This window comes from Phocoena sinus, chromosome 18 (genome assembly GCF_008692025.1).
Source record: "Phocoena sinus isolate mPhoSin1 chromosome 18, mPhoSin1.pri, whole genome shotgun sequence".
Lineage (NCBI taxonomy): Eukaryota > Metazoa > Chordata > Mammalia > Artiodactyla > Phocoenidae > Phocoena > Phocoena sinus.
Genome location: NC_045780.1, coordinates 22336633 through 22354232, shown reverse-complemented (window position 1 = coordinate 22354232; position 17600 = coordinate 22336633). Strand labels below are relative to the sequence as shown.

At 40.7% G+C, this 17600-nt stretch overlaps 1 protein-coding gene across 5 annotated transcripts in view; it reads right to left on the bottom strand.

Annotated features, from left to right (window-relative positions):
- Positions 1-1464: 1464 nt before the first annotated feature.
- Positions 1465-17600, bottom strand: part of TSC22D1 (TSC22 domain family member 1) — a 137030-nt gene continuing 120894 nt past the window's right edge. The window contains exons 1-3 of one of the 5 annotated variants that reach the window (XM_032610987.1): positions 5159-5213; positions 4027-4078; positions 1465-2848 (exon numbers count right to left, since the gene is read on the bottom strand). In XM_032610987.1, the coding sequence (XP_032466878.1) occupies positions 2591-2848; positions 4027-4029 (261 nt within the window). In that variant the 5' untranslated portion in view covers positions 4030-4078; positions 5159-5213 and the 3' untranslated portion in view covers positions 1465-2590. Of the gene's footprint in view, positions 2849-4026; positions 4079-4482; positions 4861-5158; positions 5214-17600 lie in introns of those variants that run through there. The other 4 variants (XM_032610986.1, XM_032610989.1, XM_032610988.1 and 1 more) reach the window with 4 other exon arrangements.

The following is a 17600-nucleotide window of genomic DNA, read 5'->3' as shown; positions in this document are numbered from 1 at the left end:
TCCTTAAATATAAGTCAATCACTTAAAATGTGTTTAGTAATTACTAAAATGAACATGTACGGAAAAACATCTTTTGATTCTAATCACTCATTCATATTTCACATACAATATTCAGCCCCCAAAATGTCATGGGAGTCTCACATTTTTAATATAAAGGCCCCAAATTCCTTTAAATAATGAAGAAAGTTCTCCCTTATCTTAACAATACGTTGACATGACACTTGTCAAATTTCCTCAATTACCACCTTCGCTCTGGAGGATATTCATTAAAAACCTAAAAGATGAAATGGTTAAAGATTTCGATTCAGTAGTTTTTTTTTTTTAAAGGAAATGGAATTACTATATTAATTATCTCTTTATTTAAGTCAAAGTTATATAACCTTCAAACAGATACGACAAAGATTGTTTTAAGTCTTCTCCAAATTCCCCAAACCATCTTCATGGCAACCGCCACCTCCCAAGGCGGTCGGCAGTTTACTGCTTCAACAGGAGATGGGTCGTCCCACCAGTCACTTTGAGCTTCGTAACACACGCACCCAGTCCAGTTCTTTTCGGGGAGCTCTGATGTTCCCTCCATCCACCACATCAATCTCTCAGCAGTTCTACATTAGAGAAGGACTCAGAAGAGTTGAGTCCTGTCCTGCAAGGGCTTCCGTAAGCCTTAGAGCTGGGGAATACCTGACTCCCACTGGGTGGAGGGGCAGATTGCAGAGCTGAAAATCCACCGTTCGCCTGCTCACTGGCAGGGCTCCTGCAGCAGAGTGGGACCCCTCAGGCTCACTTCTCAGGGGCCAATTTGCTTTAGGATTCCTTCGTGTTTTGAATCTTGACCTATTTTATAGTCTTAAGGAATCAACTGGGAGGGACTCCCTTATCTGGTCCTTCCTTCCTCAAACCCAGAAGAGGAAACCTCTGGAATTATCCTATCTTTTGCTTGGAAATTCCCAGGAGCTGGGAACTCAATCCACACTAGGAAAGACACCCCAACTTAGGGTGACAGAGTTCTTAAAGTGGAAATCAGCTTCTCTAACTCCCATCTTCTGATCCTAGAGCTGCTTGCTGGGATTATACACAGAGTAAGGTTCATTCCCCTAAGCTGGTAAACATTGAGAGGTTAAAACTTCCACAGGCTCCTAGAATTCTAAAGCCACAGAGGAACTCAGAGATTCTCTCTTTCAACAATACCCCACATTAGCCCTGAGTGGGGGAAGCCATTTGACTGGGTCACACAACTAGTCTGAAGAGCTAAGCTCTTGCCTCTTTCGTTACGTCTCTTCCCTTACTGCCTGACAGAACGCAACGTCTGATTCGTTTTACTCCTCCAGTCAAACCACTAGCACCACTACTTTGCCCAACCCCTCCATCCCCCTCCAGGATTTTACTAGTCGAATTGTTTTAACTTTATCTGGAAATAGTTGTGGAAATGACTGCGTTTACGTTAACACTATAACATGGAAACACTGGTTTATCAACATTTTATATGCTTTATTGAAAGTTGACAAGTGCAACAGTTAAATACAGTGACACCTTACAACTGTGTAGAGAACATGCACAGAAACATATGCAGGTAACTACTATACAGGTAATATGCAGAAACCCCTACTGGGAAATCCATTTCATTAGCTAGAACTGATCATATTTCCAAGTATTCAACCGGCTCAATCGAAAGACTTCGGTGAACCGGGGCTGACTTCAAGATATTCAGCAGCTAGAAGATTTCAGATTACACAAAGTGACCAACTGTGCCAAATTCTTAAAATCTCTTTAGGTAGGTGTGTTTTTCTTCATGTATTATTTTTTACGTAGATCTCTATATAAAAGACAACCCACACCTCTTCAGACAGCCAATGAGACATCTAAATTGCAATCTGTACAACCTAAATAGTACAGTCCTCTATTGTACAAAAGTTACACTACATACACAAATATACAATAAGCAAAACAACCTTCAGGGTAAGATAGCCTAGATCCCAGCTACCTGTCACCGTTCAGTCACGCTAATAGTTTTGTGTCATCCGCTGTTTTGGAAAGAGGCACAGTACTATTGGTTTTGATGAATGTTGGTGACAGTCGTCATTTGTACAATGAACTATGTTTCTCCTCATCTGAGGTGAGACTAAGCTTCACTCTTGACTTTCACCTCCCCTTCCAGTTCCTGGGGGGGTGGAGAGGAGAGAGAGGAAAGTCCAGTGGTGCTGCACTGCTTCGGAACCCCATGGAGTACACCACGTGCAAGCAGGAAGAACTCTTGTAAGTGGGGGTGGGGAGCAGGGGAGGGATGGAAAGGCACACAGCTCCTCAGCATGAATGAAACCATTTCTCACGGATCTGCCAAGCTGCGTGAGGTCCCAGTATACCCATGCTAATTCTCTCATTAACCTTTAATTCACCCAACTTAAGAAATTTCTTCAAGCCGAAAGCATATGAGTGTTTAACACTGGAAAAAAGAGATAATGGCATATGTCAGTCTCACGTCTCTTTTGCAGCGAGCAATGAAATGGGTGACGGTGGACGCGGACGCCCCCCAGTCCATCTTCTCCGGTCGGTTCAGTTCAGACAGCAGCAGCCAGTTCCGCGGCGGCACAGGAGGCTACGCAGTTGGTCCTGAGCCCTGGGACGCCGCCTGGGCTGGGGGCTGTGTGGTCCCCTGTGGCTGTGTGTTGGCAGCGGGGGAGCCAGTCTGCAGCTGAGCCTGGAACTGGGCAAGCTGCTCGGGACTGGCCAGTGTCTTCAGCAGATTGTTCTCCTGCTCCAGCTGGGAATTTTTCTCTATTAGTTCTTTGATTTGCTCTTTGAGGACCTCCACTTCCTCTCTAACCGCATACATCAAATGGCTTTTCACCAGATCCTGAAAGGGAGAGAGAGAGGAGGGAAAAAAAGGTTTAACTTTCTCTTTACTGTTCCCCGGACTCTGAATTTCTAAAGCATCATTTTGCGGGGCTCTCCCTAACCATTTACATATCCAGCCTTTAGAGCTCATTTAACAGGCCCTAGGGGAAAATCTACGGAATACAACCACAACTGTACAATACTTCACTTTAACGTCTAAGTCATCAAGCCTTTTTAAAGCCTTTGCCTTCCTTGCAGCCATTGGCCAGGAATGCCTACGCTCAAGTTTCCTATTCGAGATGGCAAAATGCACTGGGGCTTTGGGGCTCCGTGCAAAAGCCCGGCCCAGGGATGTCCAGCCCCGGAGCAACGGTAGCCGCGTCCCCGCCCCCAAGTCCCTCCCTCCGCCCGCCAGACCGCCTCCCTCAGCACCGGCTGCAGCCAGTTCCTACAGAGCGTGTTGCCGCATTTTCCTCCCTCCCCCCATCCCCCCCTCTTTCGTGATTAAGCTGACATCACAGAAACCTGGGCAGCCGTTGCAGCCAATGGGCGCTCGAGTTATTTATAGCTCCGAATTAAAGGTTCGGAGTTTGCCTAGCAACAGTGGGCAGAGAATCCCGTGAGAAGAGCCACAGGCGCTGCTCCAATAACAAAGAACGGCCAAGGCGGAAATAAAAAATAGGAGAAAACCAGGCGCAGGTTGAGAAGGCGAAACTTTTCTCCGGTTCTCTTTCATTGTGCAGTAGCCTCCATCACTGGGGATCCGTTTGGACCCGGTGTAGGAGGCCCCTTCCGGAGATCCCCACTTCTGTGGCCCTCCCCCCTCCCGGCTCCCCGGTAAACCTTAGGATTCCTAGTAAAGCCACATCACTAGAGATGAGCCCACGACCTGAGGACACGCCGGGCCAGCGCTTTCCTAGCAATTCCCCAGCAAAAAGGGGGACCTCCGCCAGAATCCCGACGGCTGTGTGAAATCGGTCCTGGAAAGAACATCGAATACCCTCAGGGCCCCTTTCTCTCTCCTTAGCAGCTGTGGTATGTGGCTTCATGCTAGCAGAATGGAGGCAGTGCCGGCATTTCTAAATGTCTGGAGAGCAATCATCAGTTTAACTATGGATGCGCTTGTTCCATCCCAAGACACCTCGCTTTTTGTACTGTGCCCACATTTAGTACAAACGATTTTTATTCAGTACCTACCATAGCTTGCTCGATTTTGTTGTCAATAGCTACCACACTTGCACCAGAAGAGCTGAAAAGGAAAAAAAAAAAATCGATCAATGGAATCTATCTTAAACATCCAAGACAAAAAGGATTTCCCAATTCCGTGATGTTACTAGCATCATTTTTTCAATATTCTTTAATGCTATGTAATATATCACCCTCCAGAACACACCAGCCACTCTTTTACTAATGAATATCCAGACATTTCCCAATTTTAGTGAGCCACAAAGGCTAAATTACATAATGTGGTAAAAGCCTGTTCTCTGGCCAGACCTGCAAAAGGAAGGCTATTCTGAACATTTCAAAAAGCAACATCCATGTCACCGTAGCCTCTCAGCAATGGACAAAGGAATTCGCCAGGCTATCTTTCACCTGCATTATTACAAGTATCTCACGAGTAAATTTTAAAAAACTATCCCGGCCGACATTTACCTATTGTCAAGTCTCACAGAGGCGTTTTCAGTCCCGAGCAAGGATGACAAGAAAGAAATTGAAAAATGTCTCAGTTGGTAAACTCCTAGATCCATCGCCACTGGTCTACACCATTGGGATTTCATGCAATTGCAGCCAAAAACACCCTCGCAGAAAAAAAAAAAAAAAAAAAAAAAGAGGGAATACGAGCAGCCTTGTTTGAGCTAGATAAAAATCTTCTAGCTTTATGTAGCTCTGGAAGAAACAGAAAACAGCAGCCCTAACTGAAAGAAACCCAGCTTCTGGGGCTTGGCGATTCCGGGAAGATGTAGATCCCACTACCGTGCGGAGAAGGCTCCCACGTCGGCAGCCGGGCTCCACCAGGCTCTAGACTAGGACTCCCAGTCTCCGTGCAAAATATATGCAGGGAAGAGCCGCGCCAATTGGCCAGCACGCCGCTGGAACCGCCCCCTTCTCCCTTCCCCGCCCTCCTCCTCTCTTCCCCGCCTTCCTCACCACCCCCACCCCGCCCCCAGCCCGGCGATCCGCTCCTCGGGTGGGCTGGCCCAGGCCGCAGTCTGAGGGGCCGGGGTGCGGGCCGCCAAAGCCTACGTGATCAAGGAAAGATGGAGCAGTGCTCCGGCAGAAAACGCCGAGGGGCTCCGAAAAATACGATTGGGAATCCGCACGTGCTTACGTTTAAGGGAGCCAGACCCCGTCTCTGGAGCTGCCTGTTCCCGTGGCTGCCGAACGGCGAAAGCTGCTTATTTGCAACCAGACCCGTCTGAGCTACTGAGCATGCCCAGTCCCACCACTAAAGACTTGCAGGAGCCCGAGTGTCTCGATTTCAATTATCTCGTTCTTACAGGCGGCAGTAACTGGAGGATTTTATAGGCAGTTTTATTTATAAGGATAACACCATACTGTAATAATACTTTTTTTTCCTTAGCCAGTGAATTTTAGAGGGAAAAAAAATCACATTTCCTTTTTGAGAGACTCTACCTTTCCATGAATTTATCAATTACGTGTAGAAACAAAAAACAGTACATATTCTTTGCTAGGCATATACAAATTGAGGCCAAAAGGAAACCACCAAATGTAATCAGGTAGATCTCAAAATGTCCCTAGAGCCATAAACCTTAAAATTGCACCTCCTTCTTCCATTTATAGCTAGGAAAAAAACAAAAAAATCAATCCACAGGTTGAATCCTACTCACATGGATCTATTTTCACTAAGTCCATAAGGCAAGTTTTTGGATGTTAAGTGCAATTCCTATAAGCCTCAATCCTTTGAGCCTTCTTACATCAGAGGAACTGAAATACTGTAGGTATATATGTCCCCCTGATGGCCACACTGACCAAATAATTCCCTTCTCTAAACTAAAATTAAGAGATCTGGGTGTAAAATAGCTTAACCCGTTACATAATTTCTTCTATTAATTTAAAATATTTGCAAGGATGTATCAGTTGAGGTTGCAGTTTAATATACTATAAGTCTAAGGCCTTAAATTCACTTGATTATTACAGGTTATAAACACTTTGCAATTCAATACATTTAAGAAGGTACATTTAAACCTCTACAATACTGCCCTCTAATGGTATAATCCTATAAAAACAGAAAACAAAAAAACTACAAATACTAAAGACTAATCCATAAACAAGTTGTATCATCACAAATAATTCCAACATAAAATCTGACCATAGAACATGTATATGTACATATTCGATTTACACACATATACAAACACACACACACGGAGTCTTTTCTTTCAACCAAGCATTCCCCCCCAAGCAGCATCGTTTAATTTAGGAAATTTTAGTTGCCAGTGGAGCCTCTTAGACATTCTTTGAAGGTGACCCAATGTTGGCAGAGTGCATTTGGCTTTAGAAATTGTCTGAAGTCATTAGCAACCAAATCTGGTGAATGTGGTAGCTGATGAAAGGGCAATTCTCTGTTGGGTTAAAAAAACAAGGCAGTATCATCCTTTTTTTACTCTCTAAATTTTAAGGCTTTGCTTTTGAATAACAAGTGATATTCAAATATGTGTTGGCATATTTATAATTTACAAAAGTTAAATATATATTATCTCATGATACAAATTTTGGAAAGGCACCCATTTTTAGTAAAAGGAAACAGAGTAAATGGAACCTCAAAAATCATAATTTGGGAAGCAGACACGTGGTCTCCATGTCTACGAATGCTAGGCACAACTATTACTTACTACACGGTAGTTTCTATATTTTGAAAGTTACAGTGATCACTAAAACTGTCTATGTGATTAAGTCATTTATATGTTTAAACGGAATGCCAACTGCACAGGAAAAATTAAAGCATCGCTGAAGCTGCAATTAGGAGCTTTCAAAAACAAAACTTTAAGGTCATATAAAGAAATGAATTTTAAATTCCCACTGAAGTTTAAGAAGATTACTAAATTAACTGATTTTATTTATTGGAAGAAAAGCACATGTTGTTGAATTAGCATACATGCTACCAATATGCAGAAGTGATTGAACTGGAATCCAGGTAAAAAGGCTCTTAGGCAAAACAGAACAGAATAGAAAAATAAAATCAATAGCAAAGAACCACCCCAATCTCAAATGTCCAGGCTTTTTCCTGTGCTCCAGATTCTTGAAAACAAAGATACAAGTTGGTTATGTTTTCGTTTCATTCATTTCAGCTGATCATCCAAGTATTAAGCTATAGAAGCCAATATCTGAGCCACAGTCTGTTTACACCGTATCTCTACAGCAGGACGTTATGGTCATCATCAATACTTTGCTATTTTAGATACACTTGCAGGGGACATCCTTTTACATATATCCTTGAATGTTTGTAATCTATTTCTGGAGAATTTGCTGCGCTAAAAGATATACAAGCAAAAATATGATTAGAAATCTATTTCTCTTCCTATCTTTCACATAAATGGGCTAGATTCCTTTAAGATGGGTTTTTATATGAAAACTGAAAAGACGTAATTTCAAAAAGAAGGCAAAGAAATTGGAGGAAATCTCTATAGAGGAAAACCCATGGGTCAGAAACGTCTGAGGCCCAAATAGCTAAAATTACTTTCTAGCCATTACAAAAGTTTCTTCCATTTCCAAAACAGAACATCTGTGACTCTAGTGCCCTGAGCTTAACCAAGACCAGCTGATAGGACAGGATAAATACTCCCATGCCTCTAGGAGAGACCCCTAAAGGCATGGATAATACTGGTCACCTTCAGGCACTGGGCAGAGATCAGGAGGTCTCACTCTGCTGGGGAATCCGGAATACAGGAAAAAGCCTGGACATTTGAGATCAGGGTGGTTCTTTGAGGTTGATTTTGTTGTTCTATTCTGTTCTGTTTTGCCTAAGAGCCTTCTTACCTGGACTCCAATTCAATCACTTCTGCATATTGGTAGCATGTAATGCTGGTTCAGTAACATCTGCTTTTCTTCCAGACTTGATCTGTCTTGGCCAATACAGGTACAGTTGGGAATCCACCACTCAAATAGGATAACCTGTTTCTCCCTCTGTCCAAACTCCTTGCAAATCTAAAGTGACTGCCAGGGAAGAGGCTAAAGCACATCACTGTGAGCCTGACCAAATCACTGTTGCCTAGAGACCCCCTTTCCTGGTTTACTCTTACTAGGCGCTGGGATGAGGGTTACCAGGGTTAGCAAATGAAACTTCAGGACTCCCAGTTAAAGCTGAGTTGCAGATAAGCAACAAATAATGTTTTAGTGTTTGGGTCCCACACACTGTTGGAACAAGAAAGAATGCCAAAGAAATCCAAACAGAAAAACTCAACCATATTTTAAATTTCCTTGATTTCCAAAGAAAAGGTGGAAGATAAAGTTCAGAAAACCTTCCCAAAAGTAGAGCAGAAAAGAGATGGAATTGTGAGATACAAGAGACTTAAAAGGATCAATCTAGGAGGTCCGACATCAAAATAGCATGAACTCCAAAAATAGAGAACAGAGGGAAGAAAATTATCAAAGAAATAATTTAAGAATTTTTCCAGAACGGAAGGGCACAAGTTTCCAGATTAAATCAGATGACCAGACGGCTACCACAATCAGTGAAGAGAGCCCTACCCCAAAGCACATCATCACAAGACTAAAGATCACTCAGGACAGAGAAGATCCTAAGAGCATCCAAGCAGGAAAAAACAAGGTACAAACACAGGTACTAGTATCAGAGTCTGCTGGCTGCCAGGAAACAATGGAGAAAAAGTCTACAAAATTCTAGGAGAGAAAGGTTTCTCACTTGGCCAAATCATTTACATGTAAATGTAGAATAAGAACATTTTCAGACATTTCAGACACCAGTATGGAGGAGCAAATCAAGAAAAAGGGTTTACAGCAAGATGAATAAGTTCTAGAGATCGTCTGTACAACCTTGAACCTGACGTCAGCAATACTGTGTCGGTACTTGTTAAACTTTTAGAGGGTGGGTCTCAGGTTAAGTCTTCTTACCACAATAAAATAAAATTAAAAAAATATAAGAAATATTGTATATTCCAAAAAAAAAAGAAGAAGGGAAACATGAACCAGGGACTCAAATGCTGGAGAGAAGGAAGGGAATTAACAGGATGATGGGGGAAGGAGATCTGGGGATGACAGGTGCTAATAAGCAAGCCTTAGCAGCAACAGGTATGTAACCATGTGGGAAGTGGGAGCCCTTGGGAGGCAGCACTTTGGTGGGGATAAACAGAGACAGGATCTAATACATTTGAGCATTTGCAGGGGCGGGGGGTGGTACAGCCAGGTATGGGACAGAGCTAATGGAGCAACTAGATAAGTTCAAAGACAGTTTTACAGAAAACAAAAAAAGAAGGAAAGAAAAAGTTACGCTCATAAATAACATTTACATGACTACATTCGTTAACACGTTTTACTTATTTAACTTTAAAAAGTTCAATTAACTTTATTGGGAAGCTGGTGGGAAGAAGAAATGTGTGGAGGGAAGAAAAAAACTGTGGTAAGAATGGTTTAAAAATGCTAAATCCTGGGCTTCCCTGGTGGCGCAGTGGTTGAGAGTCCGCCTGCCGATGCAGGGGACACGGGTTCGTGCCCCGGTCTGGGAAGATCCCACGTGCCGCGGAGCGGCTGGGCCCGTGAGCCATGGCCGTTGAGCCTGCGCGTCCGGAGCCTGTGCTCCGCAACGGGAGAGGCCACAACGGTGAGAGGCCCGTGTATCACAAAATAAATAAATAGATAAATGCTAAATCCTTATCTACCACGGCTTGATTATAAAATATCTACAATCGAAAAAGCAAGAATAACTATATCAATATGACATGGACATCTGTGGGTAAATATGAGAAAGCAAAAAAATTAAAAGTGGCTGCCTCGGAAACAGACTGGGAGACTGGAAAAAAGGAAACTGCTAATATATTTTTTTCTATTCACTCTATCTTTAGGTATGTACAATTTTTTAAAGTAAAAGAGAGAGGATGGAGAGGGCAGACAGCAGAAGCAAGAAGAACTACAATCCTGCAGCCTGTGGACCAAAAACCACATTCACAGAAAGATAGACAAGATGAAAAGGCAGAGGGCTATGGACCAGATGAAGGACAAGATAAAACTCCAGGAAAACAACTAAATGAAGTGGAGATAGGCAACCTTCCAGAAAAAGAATTCAGAATAATGATAGTGAAGATGATCCAGGACCTCCAAAAAAGAATGGAGGCAAAGATCGAGAAGATGCAAGAAATGTTTAACAAAGACCTAGAAGTATTAAAGAACAAACAGAGATTAACAATGCAATAACTGAAATGAAAACTACACTAGAAGGAATCAATAGCAGAATAACTGAGGCAGAATATCGGATAAGTGACCTGGAAGACAGAATGGTGGAATTCACTGCTGTGGAACAGAATAAAGAAAAAAGAATGAAAAGAAATGAAGACAGCCTAAGAGAACTCTGGGACAACATTAAACGAAACAACATTCGCATTATAGGGGTCTCAGAAGGAGAAGAGAGAGAGAAAGGACCAGAGAAAATATCTGAAGAGATTAGAGTCGAAAATTTCCCAAACCTGGGAAAGGAAATAGCCACCCAAGTCCAGGAAGTGCAGCGAGTCCCATACAGGATAAACCCAAGGAGAAACACGCCGAGACACATAGTAATCGAATTGCCAAATATTAAAGACAAAGAAACATTATTGAAAGCAGCAAGGGAAAAACAACAATATACAAGGGAACTCCCATAAGGTTAATAGCTGATTTCTCAGCAGAAACTCTACAAGCCAGAAGGGAGTGACATGATATACTTAAAGTGATGAAAGGGAAGAACCTGCAACCAAGATTACTCTACCCGAGAAGGATCTCATTCAGATTCGACACAGAAATCAAAAGCTTTACAGACAAGCAAAAGCTAAGAGAATTCAGCACCACCAAACCAGCTCTACAACAAATGCTAAAGGAACTTCTCTAAGTGGGAAACACAAGAGAAGGAAAGGACCTACAAAAACAAACCCAAAACAATTAAGAAAATGGTCATAGGAACATACATATCGATAATTACCTTAAATGTGAATGGATTAAACGCTCTAACTAAAAGAAACAGGCTTGCTGAATGGCTACAAAAACAAGACCCACATATATGCTGTCTACAAGAGACCCACTTCAGACCTAGGGACACATACAGACTGAAAGTGAGGGGATGGAAAAAGATATTCCATGCAAATGGAAATCAAAAGAAAGCTGAAGTAGCAATACTCATATCAGATAAAATAGACTTTAAAATAAAGAATGTTACAAGAGACAAGGAAGGACACTACATAATGATCAATGGATCAATCCAAGAAGAAGATATAACAATTATAAATATATATGCACCCTACATAGGAGCACCATAATACATAAGGCAACTGCTAACAGCTATAAAAGAGAAAATCGATAGTAACACAATAATAGTGGGGGACTTTAATACCTCACTTACACCAATGGACAGATCATCCAAAATGAAAATAAATAAGGAAACAGAAGCTTTAAATGACACAATAGACCAGATAGATTTAATTGATATTTACAGGACATTCCATCCAAAAACAGCAGATTACACTTTCTTCTCAAGTGCACACAGAAGATTCTCCAGGATAGATCACATCTTGGGTCACAAATCAAGCCTCAGTAATTTTAAGAAAACTGAAATCATATCAACTATCTTTTCTGACCACAACGCTATGAGATTAGAAATGAATTACAGTGAAGAAAACGTAAAAAACAAAAACACATGGAGGCTAAACAATATGTTACTAAATAACCAAGAGATCACTGAAGAAATCAGAGAGGAAATCAAAAAATACCTAGAGACAAATGACAATGAAAACACGATGATCCAAAACCTATAGGAGGCAGCAAAAGCAGTTTTAAGAAGGAAGTTTATAGCTATACAAGCCTACCTCAAGAAACAAGAAAAATCTCAAATAAACAATCTAACCTTACAGCTAAAGGAACTAGAGAAAGAAGAACAAACAAAACCCAAAGTTAGCAGAAGGAAAGAAATCATAAAGATCAGAGCAGAAATAAATGAAATAGAAACAAAGAAAACGATAGCAAAGATCAATAAAACTAAAAGCTGGTTCTTTGAGAAGATAAGCAAAATTGATAAACCATTAGCCAGACTCATCAAGAAAAAGAGGGAGAGGACTCAAATCAATAAAATTAGAAATGAAAAAGAAGTTACAACAGACACTGCAGAAATACAAAGCATCCTAAGAGACTACTACAAGCAACTCTATGCCAATAAAATGGAAAACCTGGAAGAAATGGATAAATTCTTAGAAAGGTATAACCTTCCAAGGCTGAACCAGGAAGAAATAGAAAATATGAACAGACTAATCACAAGTAATGAAATTGAAACTGTGATAAAAAATCTTCCAACAAACAAAAGTCCAGGACTAGATGGCTTCACAAGTGAATTCTATCAAACATTTAGAGAAGAGCTAACACCCATGCTTCTCAAACTCTTCCAGAAACTTGCAGAGGAAGGAACACTCCCAAACTCACTCTATTAGGCCACCATCACCCTGATACCAAAACCAGACAAAGATACTCCAAAAAAAGAAAATTACAGACCAATATCACTGATGAATATAGATGCAAAAATCCTCAACAAAATACTAGCAAACAGAATCCAACAACACATTAAAAGGATCATACACCATCATCAAGGGGAATTTATCCCAGGGATGCAAGGATTCTTCAATATATGCAAATCAATCAATCTGATACACCATATTAACAAATTGAAGAAGAAAAACCATATGATCACCTCAATAGATGCAGAAAAAGCTTCTGACAAAATTCAACATCCATTTATGATAAAAACTCTCCAGAAAGTGGGCATAGAGGGAACCTCCCTCAACATAATAAAGGCCATATATGACAAACCCACAACAAACATCATTCTCAATGGTGAAAAACTGAAAGCATTTCCTCTAAGATCAGGAACAAGACAAGGATGTCCACTCTCACCACTATTATTCAACATAGTTTTGGAAGTCCTAGCCACGGCAATCAGAGAAGAAAAAGAAATAAAGGAATACAAATTGGAAAAGAAGAAGTAAAGCTGTCACTGTTTGCAGATGACATGATACTATACATAGAGAATCCTTAAAATGCCACCAGAAAACTACTAGAACTAATCAATGAATTTAGTTAGGTTTCAGGATACAAAATTAATGCACAGAAATCTCTGGCATTCCTATACACTAATGATGAAAAATCTGAAAGAGAAATTAAGGAAACACTCCCATTTACTACGGCAACAAAAAGAATAAAATACCTAGGAATAAACCTACCTAGGGAGACAAAAGACCTGTATGCAGAAAACTATAAGACACTGACGAAAGAAATTAAAGATGATACCAACAGATGGAGAGATATACCATATTCTTGGATAGGAAGAATCAACATTGTGAAAATGACTATACTACCCAAAGAAATCTACAGATTCAATGCAATCCCTATCAAATCACCATTGGCATTTTTTACAGAACTAGAACAAAAAATCTTAAAATTTGTATGGAGACACAAAAGACCCCGAATAGCCAAAGCAGTCTTGAGGGAAAAACATGTAGCTGGAGGAATCAGACTCTCTGACTTCAGACTATTATACAAAGCTACAGGGCTTCCCTGGTGGCGCAGTGGTTGGGAGTCCGCCTGCCGATGCAGGGGACACGGGTTCGTTCCCCGGTCCGGGAGGATCCCACATGCCGCGAAGCGGCTGGGCCCGTGAGCCGTGGCCGCTGGGCCTGCGCGTCCGGAGCCTGTGCTCTGCAGCGGGAGAGGCCACAACAGTGAGAGGCCCGCGTAAAGAAAAAAAAAAAAAAAAAAAAAAAAAAAAAAGCTACAGTAATCAAGACAATATGGTACTGGCACAAAAACAGACACATAGATCAATGGAAAAAGATAGAAAGCCCAGAGATAAACCCATGCACCTATGGTCAATTAATCTATGCCAAAGGAGGCAAGGATATACAATGGAGAAAAGACAGTTTCTTCAATAAGTGGTGCTGGGAAAACTGGACAGCTACATGTAAAAGAATGAAATTAGAACACTCCCTAACATCATACACAAAAATAAACCCAAAATGGATTAGAGACCTAAATGTAAGACCGGACACTATAAAACTCTTAGAGGAAAACATAGGAAGAATACTCTTTGATATAAATCACAGCAAGCTCTTTTTTGACCCACCTCCTAGAGTAATGGAAATGAAAACAAAAATAAACAAATGGGACCTAATGAAACTTCAAAGCTTTTGCACAGCAAAGGAAACCATAAACAAGACAAAAAGACAACCCTCAGAATGGGGGAGAATATTTGCAAATGAATCAACGGACAAAGGATTAATCTCCAAAATATATAAACAGCTCATGCAGCTCAATATTAAAGAAACAAACAACCCAATCCAAAAATGGGCAGAAGACCTAAATAGACATTTCTCCAAAGCAGACATACAGATGGCCAAGAAGCACATGAAAAGCTGCTCAACATCACTAATTATTAGAGAAATGCAAATCAAAACTACAGTGAGGTACCACCTCACACCAGTTAGAATGGGCATCATCAGAAAATCTACAAACAATAAATGCTGGAGAGGGTGTGGAGAAAAGGGAACCCTCTTGCACTGTTGGTGGGAGTGTAAATTGATACAGCCACTATGGAGAACAGTATGGAGGTTCCTTAAAAAACTAAAAATAGAATTACCATATGACCCAGCAATCCCACTACTGGGCATATACCCAGAGAAAACCATAATTCAAAAAGACACATGCGGGGCTTCCCTGGTGGCGCAGTGGTTGAGAGTCCGCCTGCCGATGCAGGGGACGCGGGTTCGTGCCCCGGTCTGGGAGGATCCCACGTGCCGCGGAGCGGCTGGGCCCGTGAGCCATGGCCGCTGAGCCTGCGCGTCCGGAGCCTGTCCTCCGCAACGGGAGAGGCCACAGCAGTGAGAGGCCCGCGTAACGCATAAAAAAAAAAAAAAAAAAAAAAAGACACATGCACCCCAATGTTCATTGCAGCACTATTAACAATAGCCAGGTCATGGAAGCAACCTAAATGTCCATCGAGAGGCGAATGGATAAAGAAGATGTGGTACATATATACAATGGAATATTACTCAGCCATAAAAAGGAAAGAAGTTGTGTCATTTGTTGAGACGTGGATGGATCTAGAGACTATCCTACAGAGTGAAGTCAGTCAGAAAGAGAAGAACAAATATCGTATATTAAGCATGTATGTGGAAACTAGAAAAATGGTACAGATGAACCGGTTTGCAGGGCAGAAGTTGAGACACAGATGTGGAGAACAAACGTATGGACACCAAGGGGGAAAAGCCACAGGCGGGGGTGGGGATGGTGGTGTGATAAACTGGGTGATTGGGATTGACATGTATACAATGATGTGTACAAAATGGATGACTAATAAGAACCTGCTGTATAAAAAAATAAATAAAATGCAAAAAATTAAAACAAAATACTAAACTTTCTTTGGGTTATTTGTATGGAAATATGTTAATATAAATGTTTCAGACATTACATGAAATTCCTAAAAATCTTATATGTTCTGGTATAATGTTATAAGTCATAATTCTAGTTATTACTTTAAAATGTATATCTCAGAAATAACTAAATTTCCTTGTCAATTGCATTATTATGAACTTTCATCAAATCTTTAACCGTAGTCATTTTTAAGTCTTTTGTCATTTACAGACAGTTCTGGGTGTACTCTGATGCTTTTTGAAATATGTTCCTATAAAAGGGTTTCATCTTCAAGGAATTCATGGAAACGACTCTGACAAGTACAGGTTTCTGGTAACTGACTGCACCGCTGAACTGAATGAATAAGCGTTTTCAGAGCTCTAATGGAAAACTGATGAATTCATAAAAGTGCTAACAAAAAATCAAGATGAAAAAAAAATTAATTACATGGGACTGAGTGAACTGATGAGGATGATTATAATTTTTGTGACTTTCTGTTTGAAAAAAGAAAAAAAAAGAGAGAGGGTGGGACCTGCAGGGACCGTGCTCCCCTCCTCCCAGGCTTCCGTGGAGTACTTAGCAGCACACGTGAGGAGACTACCCAAGGCTGGGGAAAGAGCCACCCGAAAGAAGCAGGAAGAACAATTTTTGGAAATCACACAGGGCTGGGAATAGTTGGTCTTACCACCAGCCTGGGTTAAAAAAAAAAAAAACAAAAACCTTGTAAACGCAGGGCACCAGATATTCAAGGAGGAAAGTCATGAGGAAAAGTTAGTTCTAGACTGAATGGTGTTTTGGTCTTGTGTAAAGCAGTTTAAAAGGAAGCCTTGAAAAGACCAAACTGTTTCCAAGTAACTTATTTTTTTCCCAAAACAAGCCTCGAGGATATTAAATAAAATGCAGCTAGCGACCAATAATTCACAATGTCTGGCATCCAATGAAAAGTACCAGGCATACAAATAAACAGGGAAATATGACTCATAATGAGGAGGAAAATCAATCAATCAAAATGACCCAGATATGACAAAGACGATATAATTTGTAGACAAGGACACGCAAATAATTATTATAACCATATTTTATCTGTTCAAGAAAGCAGAGGTAAGCAGCAGCATATTAAATAGAGGTATGAAAAGTGTAGAGAAAACCCATATTAGATTTATGAGGATTAAAAATACAATTTGAGAAGAAAGATATACTGCAGGCGATTAACAGCAGATTACACAGGGCAGGAGAAATATTAGTGATATATCAGCAATAGAAACTACGCAAAACAAAACAGAGAGGAAAAAAAGCTGAAAAAAGGAACAAAACAAAAAAAGAAGAAAGTATCATTAAACTCTGAAGCAATTCCAAACAACCAAGTAAATCTTTAGTGAAGTCCCTAAAGAAGAGAAGAGGGAAAGGGAGGGGAAAGGATATTTGAAGTGATAACGGTAATTTTCTCCCAATTTTATTTAAAAACAATAAATCCACAGATCCAAGAAGCTAAACAAACTTCAAGCAAGAGAACTGTGAAGAAAATTGCAGCAAGGTGGAATCGTAATCAAATGGCTTAAAACCAGTGATAAAGAGATCGCCTTAAAAGCAGCCCAGAGAAAAGAACTAGATCATACACAGAGAAACAAAGATAAGATTGGGAGCAGACTTCTGGTCGACAGAAGAGGGTGCAGCAACATCTTTCAAGCGCTGAAAGGAAACTCTGAAAAGCCTGTCAACCTATAAGTCTATGCCCAGTGAAAGTATCTGTCAAAAATGAAGATGAAATTCTTTTTCAGACACACGAAAGCTACAAGGATTCAATCACTGGCAGACCTGCACTATAAGAAATTGTGAAGTCAGTCTTTCAGGCAGAAGGAAAATGATACCAGATGGAAGTTGAGGTGTACACAAAAGAATGAAGGGCATCAGAAATGGTAACTATGTAGTTAAATACAAAAGATATCTCCCTTAACTATTTAAATCTCCTTTAAAAGATAAATGACTATTTAAAGCAAAATTAATAACAATATATGAGTGAAGAGGGGATATATCATATGTAGAAGTAAAATGTATGACAAAAAACAACACAGGCCAGAAGGGGAGAAGGGAAGGATAGTGCTGTACTTGCAAGTAGATGTGGTAAGTTAAAAATGTACGCTACAGACTCTAAGGTAATAACT